Source organism: Fringilla coelebs (genome assembly GCF_963513975.1).
Source record: "Fringilla coelebs genome assembly, chromosome: 18".
Taxonomy (NCBI): domain Eukaryota; kingdom Metazoa; phylum Chordata; class Aves; order Passeriformes; family Fringillidae; genus Fringilla; species Fringilla coelebs.
Genome location: NC_140044.1, coordinates 2,835,434 through 2,851,760, shown reverse-complemented (window position 1 = coordinate 2,851,760; position 16,327 = coordinate 2,835,434). Strand labels below are relative to the sequence as shown.

The window sequence follows — 16,327 nt, the reverse complement described above, 5'->3', positions numbered from 1 at the left end:
CTCAGCCATGGTCAGACTGGGTTATCCCCTGCATCTCTTTTCCAATCTCTCCCGTTTTTCTGTCTGAAATGCTGCACTGGGGACTGGCTGTGTGAGGTGAGCCTGGAACCCTGTGGCTCAGTGCTGTGGGGCCGGGGCTGAAGGGGGTACCCACAGCTGGGTGGGTGTTGCGGGGTGAGCCTGACTTTTGGGTGCTTTTCCAGCAGGAAACCCAAATCCAGGTGCTTTTGGAGCTGATCTGAAAAAGGTCCTGCAAAAGGATCTCTGCCAGGTCCTGCTGGAGGCTGGGAGCTGGGGGTGCCACTGGACCCACCTGAGCAGGCTCAGTGCAGGTGGTACTTTAAGGATCCACTGTGGGTGGGTGGGTGCAGTAATGACTGCAGCATCTCTGATGAGGAAAAGGCTGAGAGAGCAGGGCCTCCTCGGACTCAAGGGATGACTGAGAGGGGACCTCATCAATGTGTGTAAATATCTAAAGGCAGGGTGCCAAGAAGATGGACCAGGCTCTGCTCCCTGGTGCTGAGCAATAGGACGAGAGGCTACAAAACAGATGGCCAGGAATTTCCACCAGAACATGAGGAAGAACTTTGTTTCTGTGCAGGTGAACGAACACTGAACAGATTGCCCGGAGAGGGTGTGGAGTCTCCCTCGCTGGAGATATTCCAGAAGCCTGGACACAATCCTGTGCCCTGTGCTCTGGGGATGTCCCTGCCTGAGACGGGAGGTGGGACACCAGGTCACCCACGGTGGTCCCTTCCACCGCTCCACCCCGCTCTGCGGTTCCGGGGGTCCCGCGTCCCCCGGCAGCTGCCGCCGCCCGCCTGGGCGCGTCCCGGGGTGCCCGCACCGGGCACTGCCCCCAGCCCCGCTCCCGGCGGCAGCGCGGGGAAGGGAAGGGAAGGGAAGGGAAGGGAAGGGAAGGGAAGGGAAGGGAAGGGAAGGGAAGGGAAGGGAAGGGCAGTCCCCGTCTGGCGCTGACGTCACGGTCCCGCCCGCGGCGGCGGCGGCGCGGCCGCGTCCCCGTGGCCGTGAATGAGCGCGGGGGGCGGGAGCGGAGCGGGAGCGGGCGGGCCGCGCTCCCACCGCGCTCCCACCGCGCCGCGCCCCACAAAAGTGCGGGGCTGCCGCGGCCGGGCCCAGCGCTGCCGCTTCCCGGGCCGGAGGGGCGCGGAGCAGCCGCGGGGCCGAGCGGAGCCGCTGCCGGGGGCGCTGCGCCGCGCCGGGTTTTTTATTTCCAATTTCTGATCGCAGCTGCATTTCCCTCCCTCCGCCCCCCCGCGCCGAGGAGGAGCCCCGGCTTTATGTGGTGCTGCCCGGGGAGCGCTCGGCGGCCGGGAAGTTCTTTGTGTCGCCGTCGCCTTCCTTTTTTTTTTTTTTTTTTTTTTTTTTTTTTCTTTTTTTTTTTTTGTGTGTGTGTGTGTTTAAATGTATAACTTCATGGGGCTGAACAGCACGGCCGTAGCTATTCAGCCCAATGTGTCCTGCACATGCAACTGCAAAAGGTCTTTGTTCCAGAGCATGGAGATCAGTAAGTACCAGTCCTGCTGCTCCCGGGGAGGGTGCGGGAGGTGCCCGGGGTGCGGGAGTGCCCGGCGGCCCCGCCGCGGGCGGGGAAGTTCCCGCGAGGGCTCCCGGCAGCGCCCGGGACCCTTGGCTTCGATGCGCTTTCCCGGAGTGGTTTTCCTCCCCCCTCCGTGTGAGCCCCGCTCTCTCATCTGTTGCCGCTGGGATGTCGGTGCGGGTGTGACACGGCGCGGGCCGGGCTGCTGGAGCTGCCCGGGATCAGCCGCCCCCGGCCGCTCCCCGCCGGCACCGCGGCTGAGATCCCCGCTCTTCCCCATCGCGGCTCCATCACCGCCCGCGTCTTGCCCTTTCCCCGCGATGCCCCGGTGCCCCTGCCCCGCTCCTTCCCCTCCTGCGGGGGTGATGCTTGGGCGCTCCCGAGCCTCCCCCGGGGGTCTGCACTACCCCCGTGTAAATCCCGGTCGCCTCGGTACCGGGGGCACCGCGGTCCGGACACCCGAGTAGGGTTTGTGTTTGGGAACCTGTTCTCCCCGTCTCCAGCCCCTCGGGGCTTTTTGTTCGAAGGGCGATTCGGGTTTTTCATTAATATTTTTCAACCCTCGCTGAGTAGCAGTGAGGGCAGTGCCTGACCTAAATATTCACCACTTCTCTGTGCGCTCTTTCCCTCTTGGAAATGAAGTGCACGGAGGTGAGAGAGAAGGAATACTACTGCTGAGGGGAGAGGAATGAGTTGGGCTCTTTGGCAGTTTAAAGCAAATGGTATTTTCTGTAAAGGGAAGGTTTTCAAGGCATCCCAGAGCGGGAGGGTTGTCAGGACTATACCCTGCTTAGCACCTCATTCAGTGCCTTGAAATCCAAACCCTGCACAGACTAATGCAAAATGGCCCAAAAGGAAAACTTGGGAAAGAGTCTGGATTTTGCATATATGCCTGGCACTGCGACGGGGCAGGCTGGCGCTCGGTGCGTGCAGGGAGAGCCAGCTGAGCTGTGCCTGTTTCTGCTAGCGCAGGATCTGCCCCGTTACCTCCAGCGGGGCTGCAGAGCATCTGTCCCTTGGTATTTTGGATGGCTTTTGTCCAGCGTCGTCTGCCTTCTCCTTCTCCAGCTTCATCCTTGTTTAATTCAGGTGTCTGAGTCCCGGAGAAGGTCTGCAGGCATTTGTATACTGGGTACTAAAATGTGTTCATTCTGAATTTTAGCATAAACCATACCCTTTGTACTGTATGCACTTTTAATCTTGATTTAATCTCATTCGTGTTCAGACAAAACTAAGCTGGATTTGCCTGATTTTATTAACACTACCGGTACTGAATAGACCATTATTCTTCCCTGACTTTAACAGGCCGGGCTAGATGTGCATACGAATAGCAGTGTATAAATAATGAAGATACAGTTCTTTTTTGTGTCAGCCAGTTGCTGAACATAAACTGTGTCCCACAGAATCCCAAGGATGAGACTTTGTGTCTGAGCAAGGCTCATGGTTGTGATAGAAGTTGTGAATTAAAATGTGCAATGTCTTTTGAAGAAAAAGCTTCTATTCCAGTCTAACTCTTGGCATGAGGTTTTGTTGGAACAACTCAGGCTTTTAATTTCACTCTTTGACTTTTTAAAAATGGCATAGTTTATAATTCCCCCCCCCCCCCTCATTTTTGTCAGCATGTGAAAGGCTTGGTAAGAGGCAGGTGCTGCTTATGGGTGGGGGGTTGTGAGAGACAGGGAACAGTGAATGACACCGGAGGAGACCTTCCCTGGATTGGGATGGGTGTTGTGGGAGCCTCCTGCCTGATGCTCCCGAGGTCCTTCCCTGACCTGTCCCCTGCCCTCTGTGAGCTCTGGGGTCCTGACACTCAGGTGCTGAGTTCCCATGAGCTCCTGGGAGCCTTGGAGTGAGATTTCTTATTGCTGCCCTTCCTTATTTCATGTTGGAGTAGGTTTCTTATCACCAATGTTATTATTTATTTCCTGCTGCTGGCGGGCAGCATTGGCTCACCTCTGTGCTACAGGAGAGCTCTGGTGGCACTACAGGGGCTGTTACCTGATCGCCTCCTGCACCCGGCTCCAGTGGAAAGGGCAGAGCTGAGCCTCCCTGAGATAAATTCATTCTACAGCGTTTTGCCTCCTCCAGTCGCTTGATTTTTGTGTATCTTTCTGATACGACTTTGAGGGAACCTCAGAGCAGCTACCACCAGATGCTCTTTAATTTTTCAGCCAAAATTTTCAGTTATCAGGCAGGAACGCTTCAGGAAAGTGTCGCGGGGAGGAACACGCAAACTCCTCTGATTTACAACCCTCTAAATAGGTTAACTGTCCAACCGATGCCCAAACCCCTTTTCCTCGCAGGCTTCATTCCGTATGGCGGCTGCGGCGCTGCGGTGGAGGAAGCAGCTGGTTTCTGTGTGTGGCGCTCCCAGATTAGGATTAGAAAAAGGCTTTTTGGGGGCGGGGGCGCGAGTCTCGCCCGCCGCCGGGCTGGAGTGCCAATATGCCGGGCGGTGCTAAGCAGCCAGACGTCTGCAGCAGTGGGCTCTAATCGCCTCTGCTGGGTGAAGGAGGTCAGGGGTGACCGGCGTGGCGGAAGAGGCTGTAAATAACTAATTATTTGGCGCGGGGAGCGGAGCGAGGCGCCGTGCCTGCCTCCCCAGCCGGCAGCGGCACCTGCCCGCCCCGGCCGTCCCGCGGGCACCTGGGCATCCCCGCGGGAGCTGTCGGGGCAGCTCTCTCCGGGCTGGGCGGCTCTCGGCAGAGGCTTTGCAGCCACTTTGATCGTGTAGGAGTGTTATCCGAGGCGTTTGGGATTTCTGGGAGGCGTCGTTGCATCTCCCAGGATCGAGGCCGATCCCTCCAGCTGCAGCACCCGGCTGGGTTGAGCGAACCGTGAGGGCAGGTTCCTGTCCAAGCCAAGACTTCTAGGTTTTCACGTTCTTTAGTTGAATAACAAACCAAATGCATATGGCTCAACCAGGGATCACATCTTCTTTCCACTTTCACACTGCTTTTCTGACAAATGCATTTCTTTCCTGACATTCTGTCATCGGCAGTTATGGCTTATTCCAGGGCAGAGTGGATATGAACCACGTGCTTCTTTATTCCCCCACTAAGTTTTCCTCATGGAGTGAAGCCAGAGCTGCTCCCAGCATTTCAGCAAGCCCAAAAGTGCTTGCACAGAGGATGTTAGTTTGTGGCATCTCAGTTTGACCTCAGCCAAACCGGGGAGTTCCCTGTGTCTGGCTCTGGTTATGTATCTGTGATGAGCTCTGCTTTTTGCTGAAGTCAGCATCCCAAGGTGTGATCCTGGAGGAGCAGAGCACGGCTGGCTTTACTTACGGTGGCCCAAGAGCTGTCTGTGTGTGTGCCCTTGGCCATTCCAGGGGAGCCAGACTCTCTGCAGTCCCAGCTCTGTGGGTCCCATCTTTCATACCCAAGGAAAGGCCTGATTCCCTGAGCCTGGAGAGCACAGGGGTCTTTATTGAAATTACAGTTTATTTGTGCCCTCAGGTAGTGACTTTGGTCTTAGTGTTTTATATGATGTTGAATGGGAGAATGAAGAGACACAGAGGGGGAAATACAGGGGAAATAATCAAACTTTGTTTTTTTCCTGTGGGTGAACACCTGGATTGTGCTGTGCTGCACAGCGGGACCGGCACACGGCACCAGAGGTGATCCTGTATAATTGGAGGTGATCATTTACAGTGCCAAGTGGAGGCAAGACGTGGTTCATTCTTCCTTTTCAGTCTGTGTCAGGGTGTTTGCTGCAGTAAGTCCTGTTAGCTTCTGGTGTGGAGGCATCCTCCACCCCCTGAATGTTTGCCTCCGTAGTGTGTTTTCAGATCCTGGCTGTGAGAACACCAGTGCTGAAGGGTGTGTGGAGAGCAGCAACCATATTCTTTTCCTTAAAGCCAGGAATTCCCAAGGTAGGATCTGGGATTGCCTCTAAATTTTTGGGATATTGAATTAGCTGCTACCACTGCTTCCTTTGTGAATGGAGAGGAGACCACCCACAAGAACATGTTCTTACTTTTATTTGCTAATAATTTTATATTTCCCAGTTGAAAGTTGGTGGTTTGATAAATCCAGTTTTAGAATGAATTTGTAAACATAAATTATAAGTGGAGAGACATAAGGAGACCTTTCTAAGGGAAGTACCAAACTACATGGTGTCACTAATAAAGGGTAATTACAATCCAGCTCCTTTCCTGAGTAACTCAGCGTACAGTCATGTCTGTCAATGTTGTTTCATTCAGGTAGCAGCAGCTGTCAGAATTTGCTAAGCCTAATTAGTGAAAAAAAAGGTAATTTATTTGCAGTGGTGTCTCACACGAAGACTTCCAACCGGTCTGCTTCCTGGAGGGAGATCCCGTTCTGGTGTGTGGTTTGCCTTATCAGTTCCCTCCCGTCCTCTGACACACGGTGTGTCTGCTCCTGGCGGGTTCCATCAAAGGGACAGAGCCAGGCTGGAGAGCTGCTGAGGACGAGGTACAAGGGCCACTTTGCTGCAGTTGGGTGGAAACTTGGTTCACGCCATGAGCACACTCGCAGACGGCCATAAAGCTCAGGAATCACTGGTGTCCACAGGGATGTTTTCATGCAGTGTTCTTCCTGTCTGTGTGACTGAATTGCTGGGTAATTATTTCATAACTATTTTGGGTGACAGGAGGTAGGTCACTCGGGCAAGTCCCAGGTGAGGAAAGGCGTCCCAGACCTGCTCTGTCTGCGAGCGGCGCAGCCGAGTCTGGCACAGGGAGGAGCAGGGAGGAGTTCTGTGGCAGCAGGATCTGACCCCTCACTTCCATCTTCCAGAGCTGATCACTGGCTGCTGCGCTGCTGCTTCCTTGCTGCAGGGAATGCAGTGGTGCTCTGGGAGCTCCTCCAGGAGCGATGGGTGAGTGAGGAGTGAAGGGGAGTGGGGCAAGGGCCATCCTGGCGCTGAGCATGGGAGCAGCTCCCTGAGTGCCAGCACCTGGAGCCTGGACACAGTGCTGGGAGCTGGAGAGACCCTGCACACACACACCCCTCTGGGAGCTGGGGAGACCCTGCACACATGCACCACAAGTTTTCAGCACTTGAGGAGGTCTCGGGGTACTCTGTGTGTGTGCATGCAGGCATAAACACGTCCATGAAACTTAATTTAGTAATACAGGAAAGTGGCTCCAATGAACTGGTTAATGAAGAAGTTGGTAACCAGAGAAAGGAGTTGTGGGGTTTGGGCTTTTTTGAGGTTTGTTTGTTTTTTGGGGTTTTTTTTTTGTTGTTGTTGTTTGGGGGGTTTTTTTGGTTTGTTTTTTTTTTTTTTTTTTAACAGATAAATTTCAGCTGTAAGAATTTATCGTTCAAATCAGAGGATTTGGGGAGCTATTGAGAGTAAAGAGAGCTTTGATGATTTGGCAAGGAATACAGCTTCTAAGGCAGCACTTTGATCTGCATTTTAAATGCTTCTTTGTAATGACAGTTTCACAATTTCTTTTCTCATTTTGAGTCAGTTTTGCAGAGGTATGTTTTGAGAGAAAATAGTAACAGCACATATTATTCTTGTTGGCTTTGGAGCCAGCTAGAACTTGTAGTTCATCCCAGATCTTTTGGCTACCGTGGTAAATTTATGATTGCACCAAAAAGGAAATTAGTAAAGATGTTAAATATTATCAAAGCTTTGCAAATCTTTTGAAATCTCTCTAGTGTGAAAACTAAACTTGCATTAGCATTTCTGCTGCGGTGTGTTGAACGGTGTTTATCCAAGCATCCACCTAATACTGCAGGTTCCTGATTTAGCTTTTTTTTTCCTTCTGAAGGACATGCTACTGTTTAGCACATGCATCCTTTTAGTCTTGCATCGCAGCTGAAATCTTGGCTCTAATGACTCGAGCTTTCTAAAGACAACCCTACTGGGAACCTTTTTCCTTCCCTTCTATCTACAGCACCTCCTCACATAAACTCTTGTTGGTGGGAGAAGGTTGTTGGTGCCTACATGTTCTTATACAAGAGAGCTTGTTGCATTAATTTATGTATTATGGAGAGGGGTAGGAATTGGGAATGTTTATTAAGGTTTTAATTTAAATTTTCCATGGCATCTTGAATCCAGTCTGGGGAGAGGTTTATACCTCTCATTGGAAATCAGCAGCCTCAAGCATGAGAACAAATAAGCAGGTTTTCCCAAATTGGTTTAGAGCTGTGTGGCAGCTCTTCTGGTGCTGGTTTTGGCCTCTCCTGGCTCTGATGAGCTGTACCAGGCTGGCAGCTCTCTGCATGTGGAGCAGGTGTGTAAAACAGGGCACAGATTTCATTTGCAAGGTAAATTTGCCCAGGAAGTTGGGTCTGCAGTACATGCAAAGGGTACTGGTAGGCCTTAGATAAATAGAGCAGTGTGTACATTTGACTGGCATCCCTCCCAAACTGTCAGTGACTGTGCTCCGTGGGGCGTTATCCCTGTTTTTGGATCTCTCTGGTACAGGGTGCTGATTTGGAGCATGTAGCCCTGAGACATGTCAGTCACCATCCCACTCTGAGATGTACAACCAGGGCACTGTCTGTGTTCAGGCTCAGGTTGGCATCAAGTCCACCTTCACTTTTAGATTTTTTTTAACTAAATGCTGCTTTTGCACTGTGTACAGTGAGGCAGCAGTGCTAGAGGCCATAATCCATCAGTGTCCCCTTTTTCTCCAGGTAGTCAGGCTTCCCCTTTCTCCCTGTGCAGGAGTAGGCTAATGCTCCATTTAGAAGAGGGTGTGTTTTTCACTGTGTGTGGTGTGTGTTAGCGTGTCCCAGACTGTGGTGTTACGTAAAGACACCTTGCACATCTTTGGAAACTTGCCTCACAAGTTGTCAGTGTTGGTGGATGTCCACAGTGCTTTCAAGTGGTTCACACATTTGTGCTTGGTGTATTCAGTCTCGCACATCTCTTTAATAAAATGCCTCAGACTGGGTAATTTTTCACCTGCAGTATGCATTCAAAAGCATGCAGTTAGAAAGGAAAGTGCTTTTGCACATGGCAGTTCTCTGGACCATTCTTGAGACCCTGCTGAAGCCTGCATAGCTGAGGGATTGTGCCTGTGATGGTTTGTGCTCTTCAGCAGGTGCAACAGGATTTCCCACATTTGCAAACTTGGCCCAAGCAACCCAGCAAAGCAGAATTTAGCCTTGGCAAATGAAAACGGATTAACCCCCAGGCTTGGAGCGTACCAAGGATGAAAAAAGTTACTGGCACAAAAATCAAGGCTACTTTTCAAAGAATATGTGCAAGACATGGCTTGGGGATTTTTTTCCATCTCTTCATACTGTCCAGTATGTAAAGTAGCTGGTTTGTTACTCTAACCCCCTACAAATGATTGTCAGTAATAATTCTGTAAAACTGTGAATCAACTCTGCATGACTTTGTGCAAATAGACTGAGTAATTTCTTTGTTCTTTTCTTCTTACTTTGTAATTGGAGTCTGTAAAAGCCCAAAGGTTTGGTCTTGTGGAAAGCATGATTCATTTATTGGTGTCTGTGCCGACTAGTTATCTTGCAGTAATTCCAGAGTGCTGCTACAAGCCAAGAGTGATTCATACATGGCTAAGTGCACAAACAAATGGGGTCATGGCCATCTGCAGAAACTTTTCTAATCTATTTATGGTATCGGAGAAAGAAGTGGGTGTATTAAGGATGATGGAATAGGTGTCAATTACATTAGTGACTATAACTGGTTAAGTAACGCTCACCATTACTCAAAACCACATCTGCTCCTTGCTGAAGATCACAACAGCAGGTCCTGTTTAAATGTTAACGCAGGTCTGATAGGAGAGATGGATTGAGTGTCTAGCCTGCCTCCTGAGGAGCTCCCCGTCCTCACAGCTCTTCTGCCTTCATTGAGATTCAGACAGGGATCAGGAGCTTGGGCTGGGAATATTTGTAGTGGCAATGTCTGTCTCGGCTGTTGCAGACCGTGGTCATTGTAAGCTTCACACACAGAATTTGGCCTTTTACTCGTGTTGATGGTCAAGGTAGGGTTTGTCATTGGCAGAACATCTCAGAGTACTGCTCTGGTGGTCAGTTTTCCTTCCAAATGCATCTTCAGTGGTTTAAAATCTTGAGGGAAGATGATCAGCGTCTTACAAGGTGGCCTTTCTCTACTTGTGTCCCTTTTCACTAATTGTGAGAACTAATTCTCCCTTTGTAACTCTGATAATAAAACATCCCTGGCTGCCACTGTGTCGGAATTCCTCTGGTCAGGTTTTAGGCTTTTGCATTTAGGCTCCTGTCCTGCTCAGTGGTGGAGGAGTTGGGCCCAGGTCTGGAATTGGTTTGAGATCAGCAATAGGAAACAGGAGGGCGAGAAGCACTCCAGATGCCCATGGCTGAGGGTCTCTGGTGGGCTCCCTCTGGTCTCCTGGTTGCCAGAGCCTGCCTGCTCATCAGCCTTACACACTGCCACTGCCTTTGTATCTGAGATAGGGGCATCCAAAAAGATCTTGCCCTTGCAGAGCACGGAGTGGTCTCACAGTGTGTTAGAACTGTGCCGTGTCTGCAGGATGGATGAGGTTTGGAGGTGGCCATGGCCTTGTCTCCCTGAGCCCTGGGAGAACTGGACAGTCACTGTTCAGTTTGATTTCAGAGGACTTGACTAGAACACAGAGCTCACAGACTCCAATTTCTGTAAACTGAATTTAGGCATCAGCGCTGGCCAAAAATATGGGAGAATTTGGCAATGCATTGTTGTTGTCCTTTCACTGATGTTTTGAGCACTGTGTTCTGCTGCACCCTCCCTGCACGTGCTCCCATGAAGGGAAGACAAGGCCTGGCTGACACTCTTGAGTTCTCTGTGGAGGGGGAAGTGACCCAGACTTTTGCCCAAAGGACTGATGAGCCTCTCCTGATGTCTGAGCAGCTTTCTTCTCCTGCCCTTGCTTTACTTAAGTCAACAGATTGTGTAAGCCACATGCGAGATTTACCTGCAGGGCAAGTGGGAGAGAAGCAGTGCCATTTGGATGGATTCCCAAGAGACATCTAACCACTGAGTGTTCAGACTCACATTTCTGAGCTGAGTCCTACAACAGTCCTGAGTCTGCTCGTCGCCTCTTCCGCTCTTCCATGCCTGGCTCTGGCTGCCCAGGACGAGTCCCAGGGAATTTGCCGGCTGCGGCTGCTGGCTGGCAGCTCCCCTGTGGGCTGGGCTCTGTGCGGAGCAAGCTTAGGAATTCTCCCCCTTAGTGGTTTCTGTTTAATGTTATGATTAATGTTGTTATTTCTTACAAAAACAAAAGATCCCCCCAAAGCAGAGCGCCTCCCGCACCCCCCCATGCCGTTTCCCACGGTGCTGAGGGTACACAGGGCTCACTCCCCCTTGGAGCTCTGAGTGAAACCCACAGCTCGGCAGCTGAAATGGCCATGGCTGGGCTTGTCCTTGGTGCCTGTTCCAGGCCAGGAACCAGGCTGGGTTGCCTTGTGCTCTTCACAGGTCTGTGTGCAATGAGACCTCGAGAGTCCGTGGTTGTCTGTGTCCCCTGCGCTGGCTTGGCTCCAAGGGCTCACTGAGGGCATGTCTTTCCTGGAGGGGCGGGTCCTGCTCCTTCTGTGTTGTTTTCATTATTTCTACCATTATTCCACTTTACCAAGGGTGGTCTCTTGGCTTCAGTACCTCAGAGTAGCATATACAGATTAGGCTGTTCATCGCTGAGCTCTGTAAGTACCTTGTCCTGCTAGGTGCTCTCTTTAGGACACTGAAGAAACAACATGATTGATGGGCACTTGCTTCACACAATTTAGGGAAAATTTATCTTAAATTGCAATTATTTCCCACGTAATAAGCAGGAATCTCATTTTTGTTGTTACACTTGCATTGCTGTAATGGGACTTTGCTTGAATGGGAAGATTGTTTTCGAATTCAGTGTTTGCAACTCAGGCACACTCAAGGTGTGTAACGCTTAATGATACTGATCACTGGTGTGTAATGCAATCAGGGTTTATGTTTCTCTAGTGTGACTTATTCATAGCAATATATACACACTGCACCTTCCTCAGGTTTTTCTGAGAAGGCAGGTGCTGGCTGTCAGCTGTCAGCTCACCTGTCAGCTGGTGAGCCAGAGGTGGGCTCAAAAACAAGGACAGGAGCAGAGGTCTCTGATAGGGGTCCTGTGCCAGGTGCAGAACAAACTGCAGGGTTACAAACACATTCTGTCCTGCTGATAGCTTTTAATCCTCATAGTTCTCATGGTTTTCTTGATAAATACACTTTTCAACCTCCACTGAGTTGCCATCCAGGCCTGAATTATAAGGAACAATAAACATAATGGACAGGCTCAATTTAATAGATTTCGCTACGAGCTTTTTATTAGTACAGCTTTTTAAAAAAAGAAGGAAAAAGAGATGACTGCATTTATTTACTTGAAGTGCAGAAAGCAGCTCTTTGAAATCCAAGGGAAGTGTGCCTGAGTGGGCTCAGTTCAGCTAGTGGCTGTGGAATGAGGGAAGGATCCATCATGGTGCACAGCCTGCGGAGTGCTGCCCAGTCTGGAATGGGTTAACAGCGTGTGCAGATGTTCAGGAATTCCTCTTTTGACTTGACTGTGGGGTCTTGCTGCTCTTCAGAGCACAAGTGCACTCCAGTCACAGCAGGTTGGTGGATTTGGAGATGCCTTTCATCTCTCCTGTTTTTGCTGCATGCCCGGGAAGGGATCACCCCGTATCTTGCTGCCATGTGTCTTCCTTGGTTGTGTTTCTAGAGATTTGCAGACCCACATAAAGCATCCATTAAATTAAGCAAAATGGCCTTTAGAAAGCTACATTTCAAGTGGAAGAAATGCTTTATGTAACGTAGGGGTATGTGAGGGGACCTAAATACAAGCTTAAATTGGCTGTTACGAAAATAGGTATAATTGGGTTTTTGCACAGTGATTTTACAGCTTCTGAGTTTAATGTCCTGGTGAAATCCTGCATCCAGTCCACGTGGGGCCGAGGAGATGGGGGTTGAGCAGCCTGAGTAATGGGGCTTGTTCTAGGAACAGCCTTGCCCTCGATTGCAAAACTGGACATACCTGTCGCTGGCAGAGGCTCTGCTGTGTCTGAGAGGTGTCTGGAGTGAGGTGGTTCCTCTCACCTGTGCTTGCCCTTCGGTCTCTCCCCTCAGCTGCCCTGTGTCCGGGCAAGGGGCATCTCCGACCGTGGTTGTAACTGCTTGCAGGTGAAAAATGCAGCTGTACCCTCCTAACTGGGCACGTGCCAAGAGCTGCAGCTTTGTTTTCCAGCCAGATCAATGCAGTTCGTTGAAGTCGTTGGGTAATTTAGTAGCTGGAGGCACTTCTGTGGGCTTGGCATGGGAGCGACGGCTTCGCTTCCCCCCTCGGGAAGGCTGGGAAGGGTTTCCCTCCGAACCCAGCCTTCCCCAGCTGCATCCGGGCACAGGTGATGCTGTGGGGTCATGGTCCAGCCATTCTGGGATCAGGAGCCTGAGGAAGTGGAGGATATCACATTTTGACCTTGCATCCTCATATTAATCCCGATGGTTTTTCCTGTTTTAATATTTAAAGCCTTTCCATTCTTCTGTCTGGGGAGACATAATGTTGGCTCTCCTGGGTAAAGATTGACACATCCTGTTTTGGAAAGCTCATCCCAAAGCAGGTTTTCTTCATAGAAATCAAGGTGCCTTCAAATCCTGTGGCAGGAATTAGAAGAATATTTTTTTTATTTGGTCTGTCTTCAACCAGTTAGGCCTGAGAGCTGGTTTCCTTTCTGGCTTACTAAGGTCTTGCAAGGATGAAAAAAATCTGTTGCTTTCCTTGGAGTCTCTTAGCCAAGGCATGGAGGAAATCCTGGTACTGCGAGACAGTGTGGAAAAAGCTGAGATAGTATTTGCTGCTTCTTTGAAACTATCCCTTTTTAATTGTCTAAACAGCATTTCAAAGAAAATCTCTGCTCTTCTCTATGTTCTTCCAGCATTTTAATTCTATATAATCACTTTTCTTTCTCAAAAAGAATAGAGCATGATTTTTTATTTTTTTCAGAAGGGAGAAGGGATAAATTCCAGATGTTGCTGGGATACACTTTTTGCCTCTGCTTAATGTCTAGTGGCTTTCAGTAAATATGCTGCAAGAGGTGGGGCTGGTGTTTTTATTCCAGGATAAATAATTTACAACAAATCTCATCTGCTGATGGGGGGAGGGCGTCTCTTGGGTGTGACCTGGTGGGGTTAGAGCTGATTCTGCCAGAGACTGAGGCTGGCCCAGGTGTTCCTTTGGGGTCTTTGCCCTTGGCCAGTCATGGTCTTCACGCTGCCCTTCCCACACCACTGCCCAGCTCCTGCTCCGTGAGCACAGGGCTCGGGTCCCTGGCATGGGAATAGGCACTTCTGCTCTAAACTGGCACAGGGCATTTTTGGGAGCAGCTCTGCTCTGCAGGCTGCCCTGGCTGGGTGAGGGCTGTCACATCCTCTGTGATGTGGGATGCTCGGTTTAGCAGGACTCTCCTGGCAAGCCAGGCTTTTTGCTGCTGGTGTTTCAGCCCAGCAAAGAATATCCCTGTGCCCTGCACCAGTGTGGGGCTGGATCCAGAAGCTGGGCTCTGCAGATGGGCAGCCCTTTTCCCTCCTTTCCTGCCTTTTCAGTGCATGCCATGCTCGCCCCTGCTCTGCAGCCTTGCAGGCTGAAGCAGCAGTGATTTTCCAGCATGTGTTGCACAGAGGCGTTGTGGGACCAACACGGCAGCTCCGTTCCCTGTTTCATGTTTTCACCTGTTTAGGCAAAGCTCATCCCTGCTTTGTTGGCAGCCTGTTGGGTTGCACAAACAGTGTAAGACAAAACCACGAGCAGGTGTTGGTCCAGCCAGGGTAATTACTGGTTCCATGCTGCTGCTGGTAGGCAGAGAGCCTAAGCCACCCTTCCCATGGAGCTGTCTGGCAGCGCTGCGGCTGCAGAAGGGCTCCAGGCATGGCTCAGCCACTCCCTGGATCTCTTCCCTGCTGCCGATTGCATAAAAAAAGTTTATGCATATAAGGAGGGAGGGAGGAGAGCTGGGGGTGGCTCTGGTCAGGTTTAAAGCACCGACTTTATGTGCCAATTCTCATTTGCATTTAAAAAGTTGGCAAATGCATGGCTGAACCTAAAGGGCAGATGTGAGGATGGGAGAGGCAGGCGTGCTGAGAGAGAGAGGAGAAGCAACATCCCAAAATCTTGCCTGACTTCAGAGGGTTCAGGCTGGCTTCTCCCACACATCCCAGACCATGGTCAAACATCTTGGATGAGACATGATGGGGAACACATGCCCACACATGTGCAGGGTGTCACGCTGCATCACCTGGGCTGTGGAACAGGGAGGGGAGAGACATTGCTTTTTACCCTGCTGGAAATGTACCCAGAGAAAAGCTGTTCCTGATCCAGACAGCTGCATGCACAGGGTCTTTTTCTCAACCTTTAAATTTCCTTTGGACTCCCACCCTTTTGGATCTCCCAAGCCATTTTGGCATTCACTTTTTCTCAGACTCTACATTTTACTTTTGGGACTCCCACCCTTTTTGGCCTCCAGTCTTGTTTTGGCCTTTCACTCCTTTCTAGCCTCCCACCCCTTTCCAGGCTTTGTGCAGTGAGCTGGCTGAGCAGGAGGAGGAGGTCCAAGCTTGTTGCCACACGTTGGTGTTTGGCTCGGCAGAATTCCTTTCTCTCCTTTCCTGTCACGCTTGGTGTCAGTGCCCGTTCCAGCGGGCTGGTGGTGGTGCTGCCATTGGGCCTGGAGGCTCAAGGCTGCCCATGTGCATTCAGGTGACACCTCATGTGGGCAGTTCCACTTTGAACACCTGCATGTGAAGCATCTGAATCAGCCGGACTTCCCATCAGTGAGCCCAGCCTGCGACCCGTCATGATTTAGCCACTACAGTAATTTACAGCAACTCTCTAATCTTTAATCTTTTCCTGAGATTAAAAAGCTGGTTTTCTCTGTCCTCCCAGGTGCATGGAAAGTAACTTTTTAAAGCTTTATTTGAGAGCAGTGATGTGCTGATATATCCCCTTGAGCCTGCTGTGTTGCCGCAGAGGCAGGCGCAGTGTGAGGAGCAGGCTGTGTGTCTGTGGCCCTGTGTCTGGCAGTGACTGACTCCTTTGCTCTTGGGTTAAAGGCCACTTTTATAGGCCAGTAGGACTCCTTACGGTCAGACTGCACTAATTAGTACCAATTAACATTATCAGTGACAGACAGTTCTTACAGGCTTCGTAAAAGAATCCTGTATGTGTTTCTCTGGCAAATCTCCTGCGGGATGCAGAGCTCCCAGCCAGCCCAGAATGTCTCAGCTTGCCAGGCACTGGGGAGGATCCATGTCCTGTAATCCCTTCAATGTTGCAGGCAGTCACACAGTGATGGGTGAGAGAGAAGTCATGAGTTGTCTTTTGTTGCAGACTTTTTTCTGCTTTGTTCTCCTCACTTGAAAATACATCTGCTGGGCATTGCTCCTGGGGTGTTGTGCAAGATTTTGCTGTGGCTCTTCCTCTTCGGCGCTGCACAGCCAGTGCCCCCGCTGTGGGCATGGGGTGTCAGGAGACCCTGAGCTTTCACCAGGCTCAGCAGCATGTGGGGCTCAGCTCTGTGTGTTTGCAGAGGAGACAGAGTGTAATAAACTGTCCACCAGTACCTTGAAATGCAGAGTGCTGCCCTGGGCCATGCACAGGCAGTCTGGCGCTGTTGGATGTGGCAGGGAGGTCTCTGGGGTGGGCTGAGTGATCCCAGAAACTTCACAAACCTCTGTGAAGCTTTGGCAATGCCATCAGGCAAGATCAGGAGAGCAGTCCTGGGGGAAGCAGGGGAAAGAGGAACGGGACCTTGTGTGGCAATGTCTGGTGTGGGAAAAGCACATGGG

The 16,327-nt window shown here is 50.8% G+C and overlaps 1 protein-coding gene across 4 annotated transcripts in view; it reads left to right on the top strand.

Annotated features, from left to right (window-relative positions):
- Positions 1-1,004: 1,004 nt before the first annotated feature.
- Positions 1,005-16,327, top strand: part of PMEPA1 (prostate transmembrane protein, androgen induced 1) — a 43,878-nt gene continuing 28,555 nt past the window's right edge. For all 4 annotated transcript variants that reach the window (XM_084218053.1, XM_084218054.1, XM_084218052.1 and 1 more), the window contains exon 1: positions 1,005-1,528. In XM_084218053.1, the coding sequence (XP_084074179.1) occupies positions 1,426-1,528 (103 nt within the window). In that variant the 5' untranslated portion in view covers positions 1,005-1,425. The remainder of the gene's footprint in view (positions 1,529-16,327) is intronic.